This window comes from Coenobita brevimanus, chromosome 86 (genome assembly GCF_032717465.1).
Source record: "Coenobita brevimanus isolate Jiangsu-jjx chromosome 86, ASM3271746v2, whole genome shotgun sequence".
Taxonomy (NCBI): Eukaryota; Metazoa; Arthropoda; class Malacostraca; order Decapoda; family Coenobitidae; genus Coenobita; species Coenobita brevimanus.
In genome coordinates this window covers 29,716,723-29,741,321 of record NC_137039.1, presented here as the reverse complement: position 1 = coordinate 29,741,321, position 24,599 = coordinate 29,716,723, and the positions used below count along the sequence as shown (strand labels likewise).

Sequence of the window (24,599 nt, the reverse complement as noted above, 5' to 3'; positions counted from 1 at the left end):
ACACACACACACACACACACACACACACACACACAAATCTCTCTTACTGTCTTCTGTAAGATGACAGAGAAAAAAAAAAATAGTATTTTCGTTTTAGATAACATAAGGCCCTTATTCTCCCTGTCACCTCTTCCTAAGCGACTTATTTTGCTTATCACACTGTACTGTCCTCGTCTGTGTTATCTGAACCATTTTAATATCGCCATACTTTTCATAAATAACGCCCTTGTATTAACCAGCTGTATCCACAAAAATAAATCGCTAAGGAAAAAGTGTTTGGGAAATGTGGCCCCAAGAGACCAATTTTGAGTACGTGGGAGACTGAATGACCTCGTATTGAGAGAAGTAAAAAGCATTGTTTTTCGTTTATTTCTTTGGACTTTACTCTCGTCTGCTTAGCTCCTGTTCCTTGACGATTTATTATTTTTTTTCTACTTTCTTTTATTGTCTAATATCTTTTAAATGTAGACATAGAATGCTTAAATAATATCTGTCTGTGTCTATCTACCTAGCTGAATGTCTGGCTGTATGTCTTTCTTCATCTATCTCTATCAATATCTATCTGTCAGTCTGTCTGTCCATTCATCCATTCATCCATCCATCCATCCATCTATCTATCTATATTTGTCTGTCTGTCTGTCTATTTCCATCCATCCATCCATCCATCTGTCTACCTATATCCGTCTATCTGTCTGTCCATTCATCCATCCATCCATCACTCTGTCTATCTGTATGTCTATCTGTCTGTGTGTCCATTCATCCATCTTTCTGTCTATTTATCTACTCTCTCTCTCTCTCTCTCTCTCTCTCTCTCTCTCTGTATCCATCCATCCATCATCTATCTGTTTATCTGTCTGTCTATCTATCCATCTATCTTTTTATAGCCAGACGCCTTAATCCCGTAAGGGGTGGTCATAAACAATTCGCCTCTATGTCACCCTGTTCTCAGTCATCTGATTGCCCTCCCTCCAACTCGCCCCCCTCCCTTCATCTACCTCTCCTCTTCATCCGTTCATCTCATCCTCCGTTTCCCTCTCCCTCTGTCCCTCTCACACCTCGTACGCACATACTGTGCTATTTGACTGCCCTCCCTCCAACTCACATTCCCCCTTTCTCATCTACCCCACCACTCTATCGGTTCATCTCATCCTTGATCCTCCACTCTCCCTCACCCACATACACTCTTCTAGTCAGTCTCTCATTCTCCATCTCCTCCTTATGGCCTGGTAACATACAGAATAATTGCATCATGAAGATTTATTAGTAAGGAAGAAGCATCATAATTCATCCACCTTAACTTGGCCAAGATATTCATCCTTTTGCAGATTATTACACGTACATGAGTGGCAGAAAAAAGACAATACTGGGGTTCTTCATCCTTTCCGTAGCACTTCTTCGTGACTAGCATTATATTCTGGCGGTAATCTGTTGCTACAACTTAACACTGAAGATGGAGAGATGGCAGTTTTAGGCCAAATTAGAGGAAAAAAAGAGTGTGTTGCAAGAAGTGCTTTGGAAAGGATGTGGAGCCGTTGTATTGTCTTTCCCAGCCACTGGGCTACGTGAAATAAGGAGCAAAAGGAATAAAAACTGGGCCAAGTCAAAGTGAAAACAGTATAGTAGTCTTTCTCTGTTACTGAGCTACGTAAAATAAACTGCAGAAAGACGAAATCTCACTGAGCTACGTGAAATTGGCTGCAAAATGGCGAAAATCTGGTTCAAGTTATGGTAAAAAGAGTGTAGTATTGCCTTTCTCTGCCACTGAGCTACGTGATATAAGCGGCAAAAGGACGAAAATCTAAGTGAGCAACGTGAAATTAGCTGCATAAGGAAAAGCTGGTTCAAGTTAAGGTGAAAAGGGTGGTATTAGCTTCTCACCCTCCCGCCTCAACTCAGGAAAGAGCAGAGATCAGTGGAGGCTTAACCTAATCCCTATAGATTACCGGATTACCTCTTGCCTCTAATCAGGAAAGGCCTATCGCACTGAGGGGATTAATGAAGGCTTCAACAAATCCCTTCTTCAGATTATCACAGTGTTTCCTGCTGCGACTCAGGAAAGGCCTATTGTGTGACAGGTTTGTGTAGGTTTAAACTTGCGTAGTCCCTCTCACCTTCTCTCCTTTGTTTTCTTCATTTCTTTATTCTCTCTCTCTCTCTCTCTCTCTCTCTCTCTCTCTCTCTCTCTCTCTCTCTCTCTCTCTCTCTCTCTCTCTCTCTCTCTCTCTCTCTCTCTCTCTCTCTCTCTCTCTCTCTCTCTCTCGACTATTTTATGCCTTAGCCTGGGCTCGATATCGCCTCCTTCTAGACAGCAGATAATTTCTTTAGTTTTTTTTTTTTTTTTTTTTTTTTTTACAATTCAGAAAGAAAGAACCAAATGCCAGAACCCTGCCAAAACAGGTGCTCATCCAAGGATAAATGGAACAAGAGAACCAAAATCAATATCCGTTCATTTCGAGAAGCCTGGACACATTGCGATTGAAAGACATGTGGTTATAGACAGCGGGATGTATAAACTAAAGAAAACAGTTCCAGAGTTGACCAGCGAAGCGACAGTGTAATCGCCTGCGTCTGTGTGTGTGTGTGTGTGTGTGTGTGTGTTGTACCAAAATATCTCAAAATCGAGTAGGTAAATTGTATTCAAACTTTGTAGGCAGGATCCCGGGATATATAGCTCGTTGTTGTTGTTGCCCCAGGCTCATCCAGACGTGATCCTTGTGGACTGTAGGCTGCAGTTATTCCTCTCCTATAGTCCACCATTCTCCATTCAGGAGATAGGGAGAGTTGAGGGAAGTTTCTGTTACTGGACAGCAGGATAAATCGGTGCCACCACATGAAGGCCCCCCCCTCCCCACCAACATCACAGAAGTAGGTATCCAGGCAACCTTGTGTCTTCTTCCCCCCATTCTTCCTTATCACCTGCTTGTGGCGCTTGGAGGGAGAGGAGGGAGGGGAGGCTTGGGATGGTATATAAGGAAGTGGTGAGGCTGTGGGGATTTAGTTGTGATCCTGAGACGACACCATGAGGTTACTTTTGGTCCTGGGAGCGTTTGGTCTCGTCCTCTCTCTTGCAGGTGAGGAAGGCTTCAGAGAGAGGGGGGGTTGTTTTGTTTTTGTGTATGGGACACTATCTTGGACGAACTTCATAATTTAGCCGAAAATAACCTACTTTTAACCAGATATTATTACCTGGCCTGTCCTAACCTACCCCAACCCAACCCAACTAATCCAACCAAACCAAAGCCAAAACCAAAACCATACCAACCCAGCCCAGTCCAACCCAACCCGGCTGACACCAAACCATCCGAGTCCATTCCAACCCAGTCCTGCCCTACCCTACCCAACCTGACCCAACCTCATGTAATCTAAATTCACTTCACCTAACCCCAGAGGGCGTGATGGTGTGCTACTACGGGTCGTGGGCCGTGTACCGCCAGGGAGAAGGCAAATTCGACGTGGAGGACATCGACCCTGGCATCTGCACTCACCTCATATTCGGCTTCGCTGGTCTCGGCACTGACAACAAGATCAAGGTGGGGGTGGATGTGTGATTCGTTCTTGCTGCTGCCTGGCGATTTTTGCCCCTTTTGATGTCATAATTATTCCTGGCATGTATTAAAGTGTTCAGATTATCCTGTTCAGAGTGACACCCACTGTGTTTCCTGCACGACCCAGGAGTTGGACCCTTAGAACGAGCCCTCTGACCCCTACATGACCTCCTTCTATGACACTAAGAGCTCCTGTAACCCCCAGGTGTTGGACCCGTGGAACGAGCTGTGCGACAACTATGGCAAGTGCGCCTATGATCGCTTCACCGCCCTCAAGAACAAAAACCTCAACTTGATCACCCTACTGGCTGTCGGTGGGTGGAACGAGGGATCCACTAAGTATTCTCAGGTAAGTGTTTCACCGAGAATATATAGGGATACTGAGCAAGAGTAAATGGAAGATGGGTAGATATAAAAAAAACTGGTATGGGAAGGTTAGTATATCATCGTGAACCTAACGAAATCTAACCAGACCCAGCCCTACATATCCTAACCTAACCAGCCCAGCCAAACTTGCCCGACCAAACCTAATCAAACTGTGACTAACATAACCTAACACAGCCCCAGCCAAGCCAGGCCACACCAAACCAAACCAAACCAACACAACCCAGTCCAGTCCAAACCAAACCAAACTAAACCAAAACAAACCAAACCCAACCCAACCCAACCCAACCTAAACCCAAACCAACCCAATCAACCCAACCCAATCTAACCCAACCCAATCTAACCCAACCCAATCTAACCCAACCCAATCTAACCCAACCCTAATCAAACTAGCCCAAACCAAGCACACCTAACCACCTTCACCCTGCTTCAGATGGCAGCGGACCCTGCCAGTAGGCAGACATTCATCTCCTCCGCCATCGAGATGTTGAAGGAGCATAACTTCGATGGTCTGGATCTTGACTGGGAGTACCCTAACGATCGAGGTGGCGTCCCGGAGGATAAGGTCAGTCAGGGTCATCAAAATGTGATCTTATAGGTAGTTTTGAGTCATTTTAATGGGACCTTAAATGTAGTTTTGTGGGATTTACATATTTTGGTTTTAATTAGTGGATTCCGCTGTTACATATCCTGTAAGTTAGACTCATCCACAAGCAACTAGTGTATCATAGTAACCGTTAATTTTTCATTAGCTTATTATTATTATTATTATTATTAGTTTCTTTATTCATTTATTGTGTAGTATGTGAAAATATTAAGGGAACAATAAAACTCCAGTTTTTGCTCTTCAGTTTTACCCACCCCCATTTGCTCACAGACCAACTACCCCATCCTGCTCCGAGAACTGAAGGAGGCCTTACACGCTGAGGGCATGATGCTGTCCATCGCGGCACCAGCCGGCAAAAGCAAGATCGATGGTGGCTTTGACATCCCCGCCATCGCTGAACAAGTGGATCTTGTCAACCTGATGACCTATGACCTACACGGTGCCTGGGAGTCCTACACCCACCACCAATCCGGCCTCTACGCCCACCCGAGTGACACTGGCGACAATGCATACCTTAATGTGGTTAGTTGAGGCAATTGGTATTGTTTTGGCTTCCAGTGGCTGAATGTTCTTTACCATTAGTCCACTCTCCATGCCTCTCCTACTGGTATTGGGGAGCATTTCCCTCTCAGTGTGGTTAGTTGACAAGTCCATATAGAGTTTGCTATCGGCGGATGTGTATCTGTCTATCTATCTACAGGACTTCGCTCTGAGCTATTGGATCGACGGAGGCATGCCAAGCACCAAGATAGCGTTGGGTGTGCCTCTATATGGCCGATGCTGGAGCCTGGACAACGAGGAGGAACACGGCTACTACGCCCCCGCCAGCCAACCCGGCAGACCTGGACCCTACACCAACAGCCCGGGATTCATGGGCTACAATGAGGTAGGCAGGATACAGGGTTAAGCAATTTTTGTAGTTAGGTATTCATTTATTTGCCATTGTACACACACACACACACACACACACACACACACACACACACACATTTGGGAGATGGTAAATACAAACTGTGGAGAAAAGACAGAAAAGAAAAAAAGGGAGGAGGAGTGATGATAGCAGTGAAGAACAACATAAATGTAGATACTGTGGAAATGGGAGAAGGCAGGGCTGAAGTGATATATATGAAATTAGAAACTGGAGAGAATGTTAAGAGAGATATGGCGGTAGTGTATGTTCCCCCAAAGACGAGAGCATGGAAGGATGACGAATACCATGAGATGTTGTCAGATATGGCTAGCTACTTGCAAAAAATAATTGAGAAAAGCAATAATATAATTTTGGTGGGTGACTTTAATTGTAAAGAGGTGAACTGGGAGGAATGGTACTCGGGAGGCGGCGAGGATTCGTGGGGTACTATGTTATTAAATATGATAATGAATAATGTGATGACGCAGTGGGTCAAAGAAGAGACACGGTTTCGAGGTGAGGACACACCAGCAAGGTTAGATTTACTGTTCACCAAAGAACCCGATGTAATAGAATCATTGGAATATCTCTGTCCTTTGGGAAAAAGTGATCACGTGGTCATTGAGTTCCAGATGTTAATAGGAAACGTCGAGCCAAGAGACGAGCTTCATAGACAGGGAAGATACAACTTTGGCAAAGCAAATTTTACAGGATTGAGAAACTTTTTTGAAAATGCGGATTGGAGAAAATTCAGAGAAACAAGAGAGATACAGAGGAAGTGGGATATCTTTCTAGACCTCTATAATTTGGGAGTGGAAAAATTTGTACCAAGAGTAAGAGGGAAAGAAAACAGGAAAAAGGAGTGGTTTAATAGAAGGTGTATGATAGCCAAAAAAGAGAGAGATAAGGCGTGGAACAATTGGAGAAAGAGAGGTAACGACAGAACAAAGGAAGAATATAAAAGAACAAGAAACGAATACACAAGAATACGTAGGGAAGAAGGAAGGAATTTTGAAAAAGGTATAATTGACAAATGCAAGGATGAACCCAAACTGTTTTATAGATTTGTTAATGGCAAACTGAAACAAAAGGAAGGAATCACCAAGCTAAAAGTAGATGGAGAGGTCTTTAAGGATGCGGCAATGCAAGCAGAAATAATGAACAAACGTTTCCAGTCAGTTTTCACTAAAGAAAAGGAGATTGTGGAAGGGGAGGGAGTGATTAGAAATGTTCCGGTGATGAAAGATATAAAAGTGGAGGTGCAGGAAGTGTATAAATTACTGGAAACTCAAGATGTAAGGAAAGCCCCAGGACCTGATGGAATTTCTAGTTGGGTACTGAAGGAATGCAGAGAACAACTGGCGGATAAAATTCACAGCTTAATTGTATGCTCACTGGAAGAGGGGAAAGTGCCAAAAGAATGGAAGAGGGCAAATGTGGTACCAATTTACAAGGGAGGAAACAGGGAAGAACCCCTGAATTATAGACCAGTGTCTCTAACCAGCATGGTCGCAAAATTGTGTGAGAGAATCCTGAAAGACAGATGGATAAAATATCTGGAAGAGATGAATATTTTGGCTGAATGTCAGTTTGGATTCAGAAGTGGAAGATCATGTGTTTCAAACTTGTTGAGCTTTTACTCAAGAGCGATTGATGTGGTACAGGAGATGGTTGGGTGGATTGTGTGTACTTAGACTTAGAGAAGGCCTTTGACAAGGTACCTCATAAGAGACTAATGTGGAAACTAGAATATATAGGACGACTAAAGGGGAAACTTCTGGAATGGATGAGAGACTTTTTGAGAGACAGACAAATGAGGACAGTAATAAAGGAAAAGATGTCTGGATGGAGGGAAGTAACAAGTGGAGTCCCTCAAGGCTCAGTGTTGGCGCCAGTAATGTTCCTGATGTACGTAAATGATATGGTAGATGGAGTGAACAGTTATGCGAGTCTGTTTGCTGATGATGTAAAGATCTTGAGGAAGATAGAGGTTGAGGAGGATTGTAAAATACTGCAGGAGGATTTGGATAAGATACACAATTGGAGCCGGACGTGGGAAATGAAATTTAATGTAAAGAAATGTAAAATATTGGAAATGGGTAAAAGTACCAGGAGACCATCACTGAATTATTTTTTGGGTAATGAATTAATCACAAAAAGGAGAGAAGAGAAAGATTTGGGAGTGCTGGTCCAAGATAGTTTGTCACCAGAAAAGCACATTAACAAGATAGTTGGAGAGACTTATAAGCTCTTGACTAACATAAGAGTAGCATTTCATTATATGGATGAGGAAATGATGAAAAATTTGATAGTGGCCATGATCCGCCCCAGGTTAGAATATGCAGCGGTAGTGTGGTCCCCACACAAAAAGAAAGATATAAACAAGATTGAGAGAATACAAAGAACAGCAACCAAGATGGTCCCCAGTCTGACAGACCTGTCATACAGAGAGAGGCTGGAAAAACTGGATTTGCCTTCGTTAGAGGAAAGGAGAAAGAGGGGAGACATGATTGCGGTGTTCAGGACCATGGTGGGAGTAGATAAAATTGACAAAGAAGATCTGTTTGTATGGGATAAGAGAGCAACAAGAGGACATGGAATGAAATTGAAAAAGTCAAGCTGCTTGAAGGATATCAAGAAATATAGCTTTCCTTACAGAAGTATAGACTTATGGAATAGCCTGGACAAAGAGATCGTCCAGTCTAAAAACTTAAACGAGTTTAAAGTTAAATTCGACTTATTGAGAAACAGCGACGGAAACCCACGAGCATAGTACATTCCGTGTATATCACAATTAGGTATATTCTTAAATATTTGGAACGACTTAGACAAAGAGGTGGTGCATGAGAAAAACATTCATGTGTGTAAAGGTAGACTTGATAAATGTGGATATGGAGACAGGACAACACGAGCATTGCTCAATTCCTGTATACTACAAATAGGTAAATACACACATATATATATATATATATATATATATATATATATACTGTATTAATATACATTTATTTATTTATTTAATTGTTTATTTTTAATGGGACACAATGCGGTACGCAGAATTCAGGGTAAATTTATTTATTATGTAGTTCTTGTATTCCTTTTTTTGGCTGTATATAGCCTTCTTTAACCCGCCCCATCCCGTCGACGTATGGGTACGTTGCAACATTTTGCATTTGCCAGTCCCGGCGACCTACTGGTACGTCGTGCAATTCCAAGGTCCCTAATTTGTATAATTTTCAATTTTCGCGCGTGATTTTTTGTACGTATACACGGGACACCTTCCTCTTTTCCTCCAGAAGATGCCAAGCAGGGACAATGCCTTACACCGCATAACCTTCCCCCTCCACCCCTCACGCCATTGTCTCGGCAATTCACCTGTTACCAGTGACCTGGCCAGTAAAGATATTCAGGGCCAGAGTGATTCCCCAATCGTTGACAATGTGGAGGACAAAGTTTACATAGCATTAGAAGAAGAAACAGTCAGAAATAATGATCAGGTAATGTGGCAAAAGAAGGTCAGGTATGGTGATGAGTTAGTGAGTGAAACAATGCTTATAATGCCTATGTTACTGTTTGAAAACCAATATACTCTCGTACTACATATAAATTTGTACCAAGTAAATAAATAAATACCGTTTATGAGTTGTGTGAAATAGTTACCCTCCCATAGAACTCGTTTTCTTTGGTGCCAGCCTGTTAGAAAACCCAGTCAGGTAAGGAGGTACTCTTACCTGGATCGAGTATTTTAAACCTAAGGTGAGCGATTTCTCTATGAATTTTCAATGTTTCTCATCAAAAGCGGAGGTTTTAGCCAAAAAAAAAAAAAAAAAAATCGAAAATACCTCGGGATTGGGGGGTGTCAGAGGTGCGAAATTGCTTGGGACGTGACAGGTTAAATGGGGTACGTTGAGGTAGGAAGGATACAGGTTTAATTGTTTGTGTATTCCTTTAGTTGGTATCATTTAGTTGTTTTGAACATGTGTCTTTTGCTTTCTGTTTCCTTTTCTTCTCTTCTTTCTTTTTGATGTTTAAATATCTTGTGTTTTAATTCTTTCCTTTATTTCTTTTTCTTTTTTTCCTTCCCTTTTTTCTGTGTTTACTGTATGTAGTAATTCCATTGACAGCCTAAACTCTAGTCGTATGTTCTGCCTGTATTTGTTTATTACCCGTCCCCGCCTCAGAGGTGCTCGGGGACATGTGTTGTTTTCACTCGGTTTGTCTGTTTGTCTGTCTGTCTGTCTGCCAGCCTGCCTGCCTGCCTGCCTGCCTGCCTGCATTCCTGTTAACAACTTTTCACGGAAACTACTGGTGTGATTTTGACAAAAAATAACAGGGATGATGGGCTGTGACCTTATGAACACCTGAGTAAATTTTGGGCCAAAATGGGCCAAGGCCGAGGCTGTAGGTCCAAAAAACATAAAAAAACGGGGACGTGTATAAATTATTTTTTCGCCATAACTCCTTTCAAATTCGTCATAACGACATGAAACCAAAACCTAAATGTGCATCTTTCAAATCTGCATCCTATAACATGTCTCATTACATCAGAGGGGTCACCCCCAGTTAGCGGTAGAGGGGTCAGTGTCGGGTGGGTCTGGCAGAAAATTTCAGATGGGCATTAAGTCGTCAAATGTCACCCAGTTTACCCCAAATTTGATGTGTGACCTCTTTGACTAGATATCCTGTTGTGTTTATACGTGAGCACTAAAATGACTGCCAGGGACGGGTTTGCTGTGCTTTGGCACTGCTTCTTATCTGGCATTTGATTTTATTATGGGTTGTAGAAGGTCAGGAGGAGAGATGGAACTTTAGTAGGGAACAGCCCCTTAATTATCCTCTTATTCTGATCCCTTCTCTCCTTCCCGCACCGCCAGATTTGCGAGAAGATCCAGACGGAGGGATGGACTGTGGTGGTGGAGGACGGCATGAACGAGCCCTATGCCTACTACATGCCCTATGGCAGGATCTGGTGCTCCTATGACGACGAGGAATCAGTGGCCATCAAGGTGACCTGGATCAACATTTAAGTGTATCATACATCACTGGTAGGAAAGTATAAGGCATTCATAGAGAAGCACTTGATACTAGCAGAGAAGTTCGGAAGCTGGTGATGAGACGAAAGCAGTATTTGACCATTATAACCAGCATGACAGCTGTACTGAGTAGCATTTTAGATTATAAGTGTGTGTGTGTGAGTGTACCAACTAACCACTGTACACCGACCCCCCAGGCAGCGTACGGCAAGGACAAGAACGTGGCGGGCATGATGGTGTGGAGTATCGAGACAGACGACTTCCTTGCCAATTGCCATGGCCGGACCTTCCCCTTGATTAAGAAAATGGTGGAGATTTTCACTGGGGGAGACATTACACCACCACCCACACCCTCCACAACCACACCCGTACGTACACTATGTAATTTGTACACCCTATTATCTGTACACTCTTTAATTACCGCTGTAAACTTTATAATCAGTACACCTTGATATCAGAACACCCCGTTATCAGTGCATCCTATGATCTCTATGCTTTATAATTAATGTACTTTATAATCATTACAATTCCTATCACGCACACCCTCGGTACACTCTCTCACTCATTGTTGCTTTTCATCCACGTTATTTTGCACTGAGGTACATTCCATGAACACTATTTAATCCGTAAGCCACTTTTCTTCACCACCGTTTCTTCACCCACCACATCTAATTTCTTTGTATTTTACCTCAACCGTGTTTCACCCTTTGTTTATATTCTTTTCCTTCACCGTTTGTCACCCTTAAGTTACTATTCCTCCACCGTATTTGGCACATAACGTCTAACTTACATTTTAACCCTGTCTTTTCCACACTAATTTACCCTTTCACCTTCTCTTTTCCACACTAACTGCCCCTCTCCCCCCCTTGAATCCCAATGCCACTATCCCCACGCTGGACGACCCTAGCACCTGCCTCACTTATTTTATTTTAACTCCTCCCTTCCATCCTTTCTTCCTTCTCGTTCCTCTCCCCTCCCATATCCCTGTCTCCCCCTCCTCCTTTTATTAGCCTCTGTTGTTTGTCTTTCCCCTCACTATAATATCGTCAGCATCGTCTTTTCTTTCTTCTCTTTACTCTCCTCTTCATCATTCCACCATGTTCTTTAATCACTAACTCCCACCTTCTTCCTTCTTACCTTCTTACCCTCTTCTCCCCTCCCCCTCTTCTCCTTTAATCCCTCTCTCTTCCCTTCCCATCTTCTCCATTCTTTCCTCCTCCTTCCTCTCCCTTTCCTTCTTCTCCCTCCCCACCTCTCTTCCCCATTCCTTCCTCCTGCCCCTCCTCCCTCCCTCATTCACTCCCTCATTAATCTTCCATCTCTCTCTCCCCCCCAGGACCCCGACGCAACCACGACCCCCCCAAGAACGACCCCCAACACCCCTCCTCCTGACGGTGTGTGCAATCAGCCAGGCATCAACGCTGACCCCGACAACTGTCACCACTATTGGCTATGCTCACAGGTATGTATGAGGTGATTCACGCCCGTAGTCTCCTTTGTCTAGGAAGCTCCCTAACACCTTTTCTAAGCGATTTATTTTGCAGTCGTCTTCTTTTTTTACCTAAATCATTTGCCTCTCATATCCAAAAATAAATCGCTAAGGAACCGGTGCATTGGAGTCTTCTTGCCCAACGAGAATACGAGTCTCAGTGTTAGTAGATTGTAGTAATATCGCAGTCTTCAGCCTCCACTTACGTTCTCCACCGAGATCACCGAGGGAGGATATTACGCGTCTGCCTAAATGCGGTCTGTTTGATGGTATGCAGTCTAACTAATTCAGGAGGTCGAGAGGAGAGAGGTGAGAAGACAGGAAGAAATCAGTAGGATAGAAGTTGTGGAAGCAATGAAGAAAGTTAAATCGGGGAAAGCCCCAGGAATTGATAGAGTGTGTGGTGAAATGCTGAAGCATGGGGAGAGATAGTAGTAGAATGGATCTGGAAGATGTGCAGATTGGCCTGGGAGGAAGGTAGAGTCCCGGAGGATTGGAAGTCAGGTATAATTATTCCCTTGTACAAAGGAAAAAGGGAAAAAGAAGTGTGTGGTAATCACAGGGGCATTTGTCTTCTTAGTATAATAGGAAAAGTGTGTGGTAGGATACTTATTGACAGAGTTAGAGAAGGAACTGAGAAATTAGTTGGAGAAGAACAGGGAGGCTTTAGGAAGGGAAGAGGTTGTGTAGATCAGATATTCATTCTTAGATCTTTAGTGGAAAAGTTTCTAGAGAAGGGAAAGAAGTTGTATGCGGCTTTCATGGATTTGGAGAAAGCATATGACAGGGTGGATAGACAATGATTGTGGAAAGTGTTAAGAATATATGGAGTAGATGGGAAGTTGTTGAATGCTGTGAAGAGTATGTACGATGGTGCGAAGGCTGCAGTGCGTGTGGATGGTGAACTAAGTGAATTTTTCTCTTTGAAAGTTGGGTTGAAACAGGGATTTGTCATGTCTCCATGGTTGTTCAATCTGTACATGGATGGGGTAATAAAAGAGGTACAAGGTATGGTAGTGGATGTTGGAGTGGCCCTGGTGAGAGAGGATAGTGTTTGTAAACTCCCTGTACTGTTGTTTGCAGATGATACTGTGTTGTTGAGTGAAGACGAAGGGTAGCTGCAAGGCTTGGTGGATGAGTTTGGGAGAGTGTGTAAGAAACAGAATCTAAAGGTGAATGTAGGGAAGAGTAAAGTGATGGTCTTTGAGAGAGGTGAAGTCAGTGAATGTACAGCGAGGTTGGATGGTGAGGAATTAGAAAATGTGAGTACGTTTAAGTACTTGGGTAGTGTGATGAGTAAGGATGGTGGTTTGGAGGGTGAAATGCTTGAAAGGGTACAACAGGAAAGAAAGGTTGCTGGTTCTTTGAAAGCAGTGATAAGAAACAGGGAAGTGAGCATGGAAGTGAAAAAGTTACTACATGACAGTATTGTGATACCAACTCCAACGTACGGAAGTGAAGCTTGGACGTTGTTGGAAGGACACAAGTCAAGAGTGAGAGCAGTGGAAATGAGTTATTTAAGAGGAGCCTGTGGAGTAACATCGAGAGACAGGCTGACGAATGAGGATATAAAGGAGCGTTGTGGTGTTGATGTGGATGTGATAGGAAGCGTTATGAGGAACACACTAAGGTGGATTGGCCATGTGGAGAGGATGGAGGGTGAAAGACTGACGAAGAGAGTGTATGTGAGTGAGGTGGAGTGGGGAAGAGGGAGGGGGAGGCCGAGGATGAGATGGAGGGATGGGGTGGAGAGGTATATGAGAGAGGGGGGTGTGAGTTGGGAGCAGGGCAGTGAAATGGCGGGGTACAGGGCGACTTGGAGGCGATTTGTTTGTGGCCACCCCAAACGGGATTGAGGCGTCTGGCAATAGATAGATAGATAGATAGAATACAAACCCTAATTATTGAAAGTCATGTATAGGCCGCCTGTGGTTGTTAGGTATGGTCAGCCTGCATCCCATATCACAGAACGCAGTCAGCAACCACACAGGAAGGCCAGATACGTTCCATCATTATCACGTACTTCAAAAATCATCATAAAATACTGGGAGTCTGCATCCTACTTAGTGATTTCAGCATTCAATTCTAAAGCTCACAAGTGTTCCACAAAAGACCGTCAGAAATTGGGGGATTGCATGCATCTTCGTCCTCGGTGGTAATACAAGCGTTAACCTTCATTTTCTTCCTACTAACACAACTTAACGTAGCTTTACATAACTAAGCTAACCTAACTGAACCAAGCTAAACTAAACTAAACTAACCTATCCTAACAAAGCTTAACCTGACCTAACCAAACTAAACTTAACCTAACCAAACCAAACTAAACTAAACCGAACCTAACCAAACCATACCAAACTAATCATAGCCTAACCAAACCCAACAAAGGCTAACTTCTCCTAACAAAGTTTAACTTAACCCAACCCAACCTAACCTAACCTAACCAAACCAAACCAAGCATAAACTAACTTAACCTATACTAATCTGCACTAACCTAAACTAACCCCAGAACGTGGATGGCGGCTACGATGCGACGGAGGAGCCCTGCGCTCCAGGCACCCTCTTCAACCCGCTCACCTTTATCTGCGACTGGGACTATGTGGTGTGCGCCCTCCCGGATGTCTGCCTCAGTGATTGTTCTTAAGTAGTAGTTGTGTAAAGGGCAATGTAAATGACGCTGGTTTTCCTTCAGTGGACATGAATATCAATCCTGTTTCACCCGTACTCACCCTTCTTACAACGCACCCTTCTTCCGCAGTTTCGTCAGTGCTCCTACACACCTTTCACAACACGCCCATCTTCCACAGGCTTGTCAGGACCCCCTACACCCTTCTTCACAACGCACTTATCTTCCACAGTCTTGTCACTTCATCCTTTCATATCCTTAGATAGTCTTGCTTGACCCTACCCCTCCAAATTTCCCCTTTACAAACATTTATATTCCTTTCTCTCTCCCCTTTCTCAACTCAGCCACTTCTTACTTTGGACTCCTAGCTAGCTAAACTGTTGCCAGGGTCGCCGAGAATAAAGTTCGTATTCATGTATCAAACCTGTATATGACTTATCAGTGACATCAGCACCAACATTCTGAAGGTGTGGTGGTGAAATTACATTATGCCCATTGGTCGGCCACTGTTGCACTGTTGAACCTTTGCTGTATTGAGAAAAGTAATAAGAATGTGACCTGCTTGTTAAATAAAGGTATGACGCAAATCCAGACAGCCTTTCCACACTTTTATTGTTGAATATACAAATGGAGTATAAAAAGGGTTTATCTGCACGTGTGAAAAGTACAAGAGAATTGCGTGACCTTATCCCTATGACCACTAGACATGGCTGTGGTGGCATTGTGCTGAGAGGCAGGGCAGAAATATTTGTATGTTTAGTGTTAGTGTTTTAATTTGTGTTTATCTGTAGTGTTAGTGTTTAATTTGTGTGTATATGTTTAGTGTCAGTGTTTTAATTCGTGTTTAATGTATAGTGTTAGTGTTTTGATTTGTGTTTATATGTGTAGTGTTAGTGTTTTATTTTATGTTTATATGTGTAGTGTTAGTGTTTTATTTTATGTTTATATGTGTAGTGATAGTGTTTTAATTTGTGTTTATATGTGTAGTATTAGTGTTTTAATTTGTGTTTATATGTGTAGTGATAGTGTTTTAATTTTTGTTTATATGTGTAGTATTAGTGTTTTAATTTGTGTTTATATGTGTAGTGTTAGTGTTGTAATTTGTGTTTATATCTGTAGTATTAGTGTTATAATTTGTGTTTATATGTTGTGTTAGTGTTTTAATTTGTGTTTATGTGTGTAGTACATGTATTAGTGTTTTTATTTTGTTTGTATGTGTAGTGTTAGTGTTTTGATTTGTGTATATGTGTAGTGTTAGTGTTTTAATTTTGTTTGTATGTGTAGTGTATTTGTGTTTATATGTTTAGTGTTTTATCTGTCGATTTATTGTGAGTTCGTGTAGGTGGGGGCGCTCATTATCCACTCACTCTATGTAGTGCTGCTTTGGGAGTCTGCCCTTTCCTCCCTTCCTTCTTCCTCTTTCTTTCCTTCATTCTTTCCTCTTCCTTCTGCCTACGGGTGACTTTACACTCCCTCTTCTGTCTTTCTTTCCTTCATTCTTTCCTCTTCTTTCTGTCTATGGGTGACTACACTGAGGGACAAGCCAAATGGTTTCCTATACTCCAGGAAACCATATACAACGCTGGGTGGTAACCATATAACCAGATTATGGCACCTGGTGTTTTTGTGGGTAATTAAGGTGCTCCAATCGAATTGAGCCTGTGTAGGTTTATATCCAAGGGATGGTTGGGGTTTATTGATCCCGTAATGCCACTCAGGGATGTATGAGGCTGGTCACTGCCATCTCAAATGTCAGGACGGTCTTGCCTAGCCCCGGGCTCCTACACTCCACATGGAGCAGCGTAGGATTGGATGATGGATGGATGGATCTTTATGGAGTTTGTGCTGTATGTCCAATATTCTGCATCTGTATTTATCTGTCTGCATATCTATCTATATCTGTCTATCTGCCTATCTATCTATCTATCTATCCATCTATCTATCTTTCTGTCTGTCTGTCAGTCTGTGTGCCTGCCTGTCTCATTTTTTCCCCTTCATCCTTCCCTCCTTTCTTTCCCTGACTATCCAGTTGTCCATCTCTCTCTCTCTCTCTCTCTCTCTCTCTCTCTCTCTCTCTCTCTCTCTCTCTCTCTCTCTCTCTCTCTCTCTCTCTCTCTCTCTCTCTCTCTCTCATTATCGGTACCCTACGTACCAGACACTTACCTTGTGATGTGCATGTACTGTTGTGTAGCCTCTCCTATTTCCCATGTAATATGTGTTTATCCATTTTCTTTGTGTTGTTATTATTATTATTATTATTTTCATTATAGTAGTAAGCCTAGTAGTAGTAGTAGTCGCAGTAGTAGTGGTGGTAGTAGTAGCAGCAGCAGCAGCAGTAGCAACAACAGTAGTAGTAGTAGGAGTAGTAGTTATTGTTGTTGTTGTTATTTTAGTTGTTGTAGTTGTTATTGTCCTAATTGTTGGAATTATTAAATTTACCAGAACTGTTCTCTTATATATACATTTTGTTAATCTCTGTCATACAATAATATTAATAACTATAGTAATACTGTAGCAACATCGTACTGTAATTCATTCACTTTAACTTGGCCCAGTTTTTCGTTCTTCTGCAGCTTATACCACGTAGCTCAGAGGCAGAAGATGCTGTGGCTCTACATCCTTTCCTATGGAACTTCTTCGTGACTAGCATTATATTCTCGTGTTGAGCTTTTGTTACAATCCAGCATTCAAGATGAAGAGATGGCAATTTTAGTCCAAGCTGAAGTGAACATAGTAGAATTGTAAAGAGTGATGGCAATTATGTAAATGATTGCACCATCGTAATTTCCTCATCGTTTGAGTCATTTCCGCCCCGGTAATCAATGCCAAGAACTGATAAAGTGTAATTGTGAGGATTTTTTTGATGAGATAATGAGTGTGGGCGTGAGAATGACAGTTTTTGCTGTTATTGCCGGTATTATTATTATTATTATTATTATTATTATTATTATTATTACTGTTATTTATTTATTTTTTGAGAGGGTTGTTGAGTGGCTCCAACTTTGCTTGCCCCCACTTCCTCCTTACTCCTCCTTATTTCCCCTTTCTTCCTCCTCTTCCTTATTTCCCCTTTCTTCCTCTTTCTCCTCCTTATTTCCCCCTTTCTTTCTCCTTCTCCTCCCTCATTCCCCTTTCTTTCTCCTCCTTCTTCTTTCCCTCTTCTTCCTCCTTCTACTCCGCCTAAGTTCATTCCCTTCCTGTCTACAAGACACACCATAAGCTTAATGTACCGTACATAGCGTCGCGTCACGACGTTATATATTTATCAATTTATTAAATGGAAATAAAGTAGTATAAGCACAGACTAGGATCTGCACAGATAGCCATAAGTTAATGGTCACTTCTCTTACCTTCTACCTGTGATGGGCTGTGGATCACTGAGGATTCCTGTTAGTTAAGTGACCACCATTGGGATTTCTTTAATGTACCGTGGGTCACTGCTTCTGTAGGTAACTTGTGTAATTGTCCCACGTGGGAAAGTTTCTTGTCTCAGTGGAGTGAACAGAGCTGGAGCCTGATTGATTGCTCCCAACCGTATAAGCGCCAGGCAAGACAACCTCAGCATCCCTGAACATTGACACCGTGCATTTTCCACACTGTGTCTACAGACGCCCCGTTAACTCAGCGTACCCGGACATAATGGCATGCCTTATTATTTGATTATTCATTTTACTTTATTTCTCTTTCAGGTTATTCAAACTGGTAGCCTATAGATAAAGTATTATAGAGTGTAACTTTTCATTTTCAGTCTTCTCTTTGAAATTTCCATGTCAGTTTTTTCATGCTCCATGGTGGTCCTTCTTACTTTTTGCTGCCAGTTTTAACTGAGGGGTTTGGAGGGGGGGAGGAGCCTTCATACTTTATTATCCTTATCCTTCAGCATGTAGAATTAGATCTACGTAGTTATAGTCTACTCTGTAACAAGCAGCCGCGAAAGGACCATAAGGTCTGTTGCTGTTTGCTTTCCTTTGTATTACTCCTCCTCCTCCTCCTCTCCCTTTACCCCTCTTTCTTTCTAACCCGACCTCATTTTATAGGCAACTATCAGGGAGTGACATCTTTTCATATTCGACCTATGACCAAACTTATCTTATTTAGACCGTCGCGTAGTGAAGGGGTTAATGATGACTAGATCCAATCTCCTAAATTGAAATGTCTCTCCTGTGCTCAATAAAATCGTTTCGCAAGACTGGATTATACTTGACGTCATCGCAGTAAAGACGTCAGGGAAGCTACGTGTGTGGATGTGACAATGTGTTTTCTTTATTCTTTGTGTGTGTGTGTGTGTGTGTGTGTGTGTGTGTGTGTGTGTGTGTTTGTATGTGTGTGTGTGTGTGTGTGTTTATCCCTCCTTCTGTAACCTCGATTAATTATCAGTGGGTGACGTCTTTTATTTTATTTATTTATTTTTTTCCACTGTAGCGACCCTCACGGTATTTTATTCATTTTAAGATATGATAATTGTTCTACTATGTCGAAATAAACCAATCATGACTCATTTGTCTTCTTAGTGTAATAGGAAATATATAAGGTAGGATACTTACTGACAGAGTTAGGAAAATAAGAGAGGAATTAGTTGGAGATGAACAGGGAGGTTTTACGAAGGGAAGAAATTGTGTAGATCAGATATTCATTCTTAGATATTTAGTGGAAAAGTTTCTAGAGAAGGGAAAGAAGTTGTATGCTGCCTTCATGGATTTGGAGAAAGCATATGACAGGGTGGATAGACAAGGATTGTGAAAGTATTAAGAATATATGGAGTAGATGGAAAGTTGTTGAATGCTGTGAAGAGTATGTATGACGGTGCTAAGGCTGCAGTGCGTGTGGATAATGAGCTGAGTGAATTTTTGTATTTTAAAGTTGGATTGAAACAGGGATGTGTAATGTCTCTATGGTTGTTCAGTCTGTATATGGATGGGGTTATAAAAGAGATATACGTTAGGGCAGTGGATGTTGGAGCGGCCCTAATTAGAGAGAGGGCAGTGTTTGGAAACTCCCTGTACTGTTGTTTGCAGATGGTACTGTGTTGTTAAGTGAAGACGAAGGGGAGCTGCAAGGCTTGGTGGATGAGTTTGGGAGAGTGTGTAAGAAACGGAATCTAAAGGTGAATGTAGGGAAGAGTAAAGTTATGGTCCTTGAGAGAAGTGAAGTCATTGAATGTACAGTGATGTTAGATGAGGAGGAAATGGAAAATGTGAGTGCGTTTAAGTACTTGGGTAGTGTAATGAGTGAGGATGGAAGTTTAGAGAGTGAAGTGCTTGAAAGGGTACAGCATGGAAGAATGGTTGCTGGATCCTTGAAAACAGTGATAAGAAACAGGGAAGTGAGAATGGCAATGAAGAAGTTACTACATGACAGTATTGTGATACCAACTCTAACGTATGGAAATGAAGCTTGGACCTTGTTGGAGGGACAGAAGTCAAGAGTGAGAGCAGTGGAAAAGAGTTATTTGAGAGAACCATGTGGAGTCACACTGAGAGACAAACTGACAAATGGGGATGTGAAGGAGCGTTGTGGTGTAGATGTGGGTGTGATAGGAATCGTTAGGAGAAACACACTGATGTGGTTTGGTCATGTGGAGAGGATGGAGAGTGAGAGATTGACGAGGAGAGTGTATGTGAGTGAGGTGGAGGGGAGGAGAGGAAGGGGGAGGCCAAGGATGAGATGGAGGGATGGAGTGGAGAGGTAACTGAGAGAGGAGGGTGTGAGCTGGGAGTAGGGCAGTGAAACGGCGGGAGACAGGGCGACATGGAGTCGATTAGTTTGTGGCCACCCCCTGCGGGATTAAGGCGTCAGGCAGTAGATAGATAGATAGAATTTGGCCTTTTTTTCTCCTCAGTTTCATATGGAGAGAAAGTTTTGCGGGCTCTGAGTTTTTTTTCTTTTCTGTATAAAGAAATAACAAAAATGGATAGGTACTTGAGATAGCTAATTGCAGTGACGTGGTTGACCCTTGTTGGATGGCTTGTTTAATAGTGTGTTTAGTCTGACAGAATAACACAAGGATAGTAAAGAAGGCAGCTCCCCCCCCCCTCGCACCAGACTCTGCATTCGAAATTGGTTGGAAGTAGTGAGAAGGAACACCACGTAGGATAGACAAGCTGCTCTGGAAATTCTTTGTCTTGGCATTTTTCGGCATTTATCGTGACAAAATGTTAATTAATTTGAGGTCATTTTCTTTATTTAAATTTACCCTCTCTCTCTCTCTCTCTCTCGAGAGAGAGAGAGAGAGAGAGAGAGAGAGAGAGAATGCTTGGTGGGGAAGGTCACTATCCACTCACTCGATGTAGTTCAGTCATCAGGTGACATAACTCATAGACAAGCCTCGTGGTTTTCTGTTGCCTAAGACACCGTTTTACCGCGTTGGGTGGTAACCATATGACCTGCTGATGGACGCTTGGATATACAGCCGTGAGCAGAAGTTCGTGGACATTATTCTGCCGACTATGGCAGTAGAGAGTGTTACGTGAACTGTTTTTTATGTGATATTGTAGCAATGTGAAGCACACAACAAGCTATGAGAAGGAAGGATAATCTGGGTTGTTTGAGGGGGTGTGAGAAATATGGAGGACACAATGCTGTCAGTTTTTTTTTTTTCTTATGGCTGTAGAGTTAGAGAAATGACAGCCTTATTCTTACAAATAATCCCTTCCCTAAACTTTCCCATCCCGTTGAAGGAGTTTTGATTTTCATCGGTATTCAAACAGATTTCCTTGGAAGGAAAGGGAAAATGTTCAGGTTGGTGGCCCTGTTAAGCTAAAATGACCCATCCTGATGATAGTTGGTATGGTGGAGCATTAGATTTGTAAACTAATACATCAAAACACGCATATCGCGTCCTGGATAATGAAAACACAACACATTTGAGATGTGGGAGGTCGTCACCACATCTATACTGCTGGTTTGTATTCAATCATAAATGCCATTCTGGCCAACATCGCAGCGGTTTTTAATCGTCAAGACAATATTTTGATAATAAATTTTATTCTAGGAATATTTTCATCTTCAGTGTTGTTATTCGTAAATGTAAGAATCACCTGTTAACGTCTGTCTAATGTACTCACATGGCAGCGCTCACCTTTTTTTTTTTTTTTTTTTTTTCCAGTTGGAAGACATGAGCCGAGCCACTCGTGTGACCTAGATGGCAGATTTTCCTTTTCCGGGCAAATTAACATGCAAAATATTTCTTGTAAAAAATCCTTGTGTGGCCCTGGCCATAATGTCTGTGTCAGATCATATAATACTGGATGAATATCGGAGGTAGTACATCATCTTCTTTGTTTATGTGTGGCTAAACATCTCAGCCGACATGCGTAGCACATTTAGAGAGACACAAATAGCACTTAAAAAATCATTATATCGTTGTAAATCGTATTAATAAAATTGTACAGTACCTTTCATCGATATTTTAAATATATCTAAGACAATAAACTAGGCAAGAGCTCAAAAAAATTGCGAGGAGATTTTTGAAGAGCCGGGTCAAGTGATTCCGTCAAGTTCCAATAATTTCGGCTGCTCGAAGGGAAGACCTTGTCTTTCGAGCAGCTCAGAAAGAAAAGGATTATTTTTTTTTTTTAGAATACCAGCTCAGCGATGGATGACCTTCCCATGCATCTAAAAGGGAAGGAAGAGTTTAAGAATATGGGCGTAAGTATCCTTCCCAGTCCCACCAGAAGAGAATTTACAGCTGGCGAAATACAGTGAAAACCCCATCTGTACTAGTGCGTGTTTCAAATGGTTCGATATTTCCGCTATGTATTCGTCAACCTTTGGGAAGATAATTGTTTCCCTGCCTGTACATCAAGGGACTTTTATTGAGATCATTTGTTTCATAGCATTTTATTTATTTATTTATTTATTTATTTATTTATTCAGGTCACTTATTTCAAAGTATTCGTAGTAAGAACCAAGTAGATCTTCTAAGATTAGGTTAAGTGAGAATGGACTAGGTTAGTTTTGGTGAGGTTAAGTTGGGTTAGGTTAGGTTAGGTTAGGTTAGATAAGGGAGGTTTGGTGAGGTGAGGACAAGTTAGGTTAGTTTAGATTAAGTTACCGGTACGTTAGTTTGTTAGGTTAGGATAAATTAGATTAGGTTGAGTAGCTAGAATAAATTGAGACGTGGTAGCGAAAGGGTTGAGTCCAGTTGGCGCCACCCACACTATGAGGTTACATGAATATGGGTTATCAAGGGGTATGGAGACACACACACCTGTTGTACTATTACCTGTTGTTACCTTAGTACTGACACACACACACACACACACACACACACACACACACACACACACACACACACACACATGTTGTACTATGACCTGTTGTTACCCTAGTACTGACACACACACACACACACACACACACACACACACACACACACACACACACACACACACGTTGTACTATGACCTGTTGTTACCTTAGTACTGACACACACACACACACACACACACACACACACACACACACACACACACACACCATTGTACTTTCCATATTAACTACCTTTTTTTCTTCGGTTACGTATGCAAACTCTCCCAATCCGTGAAATATAGACAATGCATAATAATAATAATAATAATAATAATAATAATAATGATAATAATAATAATAATAATAATAATAATAATCTATCTATCTATCTATATACCTAGGCTGCTTCCCCCAAGGAAAGGGAGGTAGCCGAGACAGGACGACACACTCCCCATTTACTCATCCATTCAAACACATTCATTTGCATCTTAGCCCGAAGGGGAGAACGGACAGATCCTCACCGCACCACACCGCACAAGGGTCAACTGCGCAATGCAATCAGTGACATCCGCAGCAGGGCCCGGCAGCAGAGCTGGTTTACCCATGCCACATCATAACAGACCCATCCCCTTACCCGCACCTGACCTGACTAGCTGATCAGACCAAATGCGGGAGAATATCCCCTCAGGGCTGCGTCATCACTTATTCATTCACAATTTCTCTCAATTTATTTCTGTCACGCACAGCCACTCCTCCTTGCTCAACAGACATCCCTCTCGCATCCAGTGCTCTCTTCACACTGTCCATCCATCCTATTCGTGGTCTTCCTCTCAGCCTTACACCTCTCACATCAGATCTCTTAATCTTTTTCACCCCCCCTGTGGCGGGGGGGACACAACCTTGCCGGACTATGGGGTGGTAGTACTACTCTGCGGCCAGGTTGTGTTAGGAAGAATATTGCCACCGTATTCCCTGCGTGTCGTAAAAGGCGACTAAAAGGGGCGGGGTGAGGGGACTAGGGCCCCCCTCCTCTGTTTTTTAGTTCCTAAGAAGAGACAGGCCAGAGAAAGGGAATAATAATAATAATAATAATAATAATAATAATTTAAAGATGTAATATGGACAAGGTTCTTCTTGTTGTGGCCCCATGTTCATCTGAAACGTGAACCCAGTGGACTACAGGTTTAAATTACTCTTCTACGGTCCACCATCCTCTTTTCGGGGGATAGGGAAGTAGTTGAGGGTCGTTTGTATAACCGGACAGTGGAGCCGCGTAGTTATATCTGTATCACCACATGAAGGCGTTTCTCCAACACCAGTATACAGTACATAATAAATCACTAAGAAGACTTGTCGCTCAGTGTAGAGTTACATGAAACCAGGATTAGCTACATCGAGTGAGTGGAAGGTGGGCGCCTTCATTATGTCTTAGTTACGAGAAAAAAATTATCCTAAGTTAATTTTTTGTATTTGCAGAAAAGACAAGGATTAAGGAAAGTGCAGAAAGTCCCAACCTTGATCTTCCTTTAATCAATCAGTCAGTCAGTCAGTCAGTCAATCAATCAATCAAGCAAGCAAGCAAACAATCAATCTAGGTTAGGACAGGGAATCGAATGTCAAAAAATTGTCATATTTTCAGCTGTGTTGGTTACATCCCTGTTATGGTGCACTATGAACACTTTATCATACACCTTACCCCACATATATCCTACACCTGCTGATTCACACACACACACACACACACACACACACACACAC

General features: G+C 42.2%; 1 protein-coding gene across 1 annotated transcript in view; it reads left to right on the top strand.

The window, feature by feature from the left end:
• Positions 1 to 3,019: 3,019 nt before the first annotated feature.
• The window catches only part of LOC145410636 (putative chitinase 10), a 32,724-nt gene continuing 11,144 nt past the window's right edge, over positions 3,020 to 24,599 (top strand). Inside the window, exons 1-10 of the mRNA XM_080280748.1 lie at positions 3,020 to 3,071; positions 3,388 to 3,530; positions 3,751 to 3,894; positions 4,363 to 4,494; positions 4,807 to 5,058; positions 5,237 to 5,422; positions 10,321 to 10,452; positions 10,677 to 10,847; positions 11,816 to 11,941; positions 14,475 to 14,601. Coding sequence (XP_080136874.1) covers positions 3,020 to 3,071; positions 3,388 to 3,530; positions 3,751 to 3,894; positions 4,363 to 4,494; positions 4,807 to 5,058; positions 5,237 to 5,422; positions 10,321 to 10,452; positions 10,677 to 10,847; positions 11,816 to 11,941; positions 14,475 to 14,601 — 1,465 coding nt within the window. The remainder of the gene's footprint in view (positions 3,072 to 3,387; positions 3,531 to 3,750; positions 3,895 to 4,362; positions 4,495 to 4,806; positions 5,059 to 5,236; positions 5,423 to 10,320; positions 10,453 to 10,676; positions 10,848 to 11,815; positions 11,942 to 14,474; positions 14,602 to 24,599) is intronic.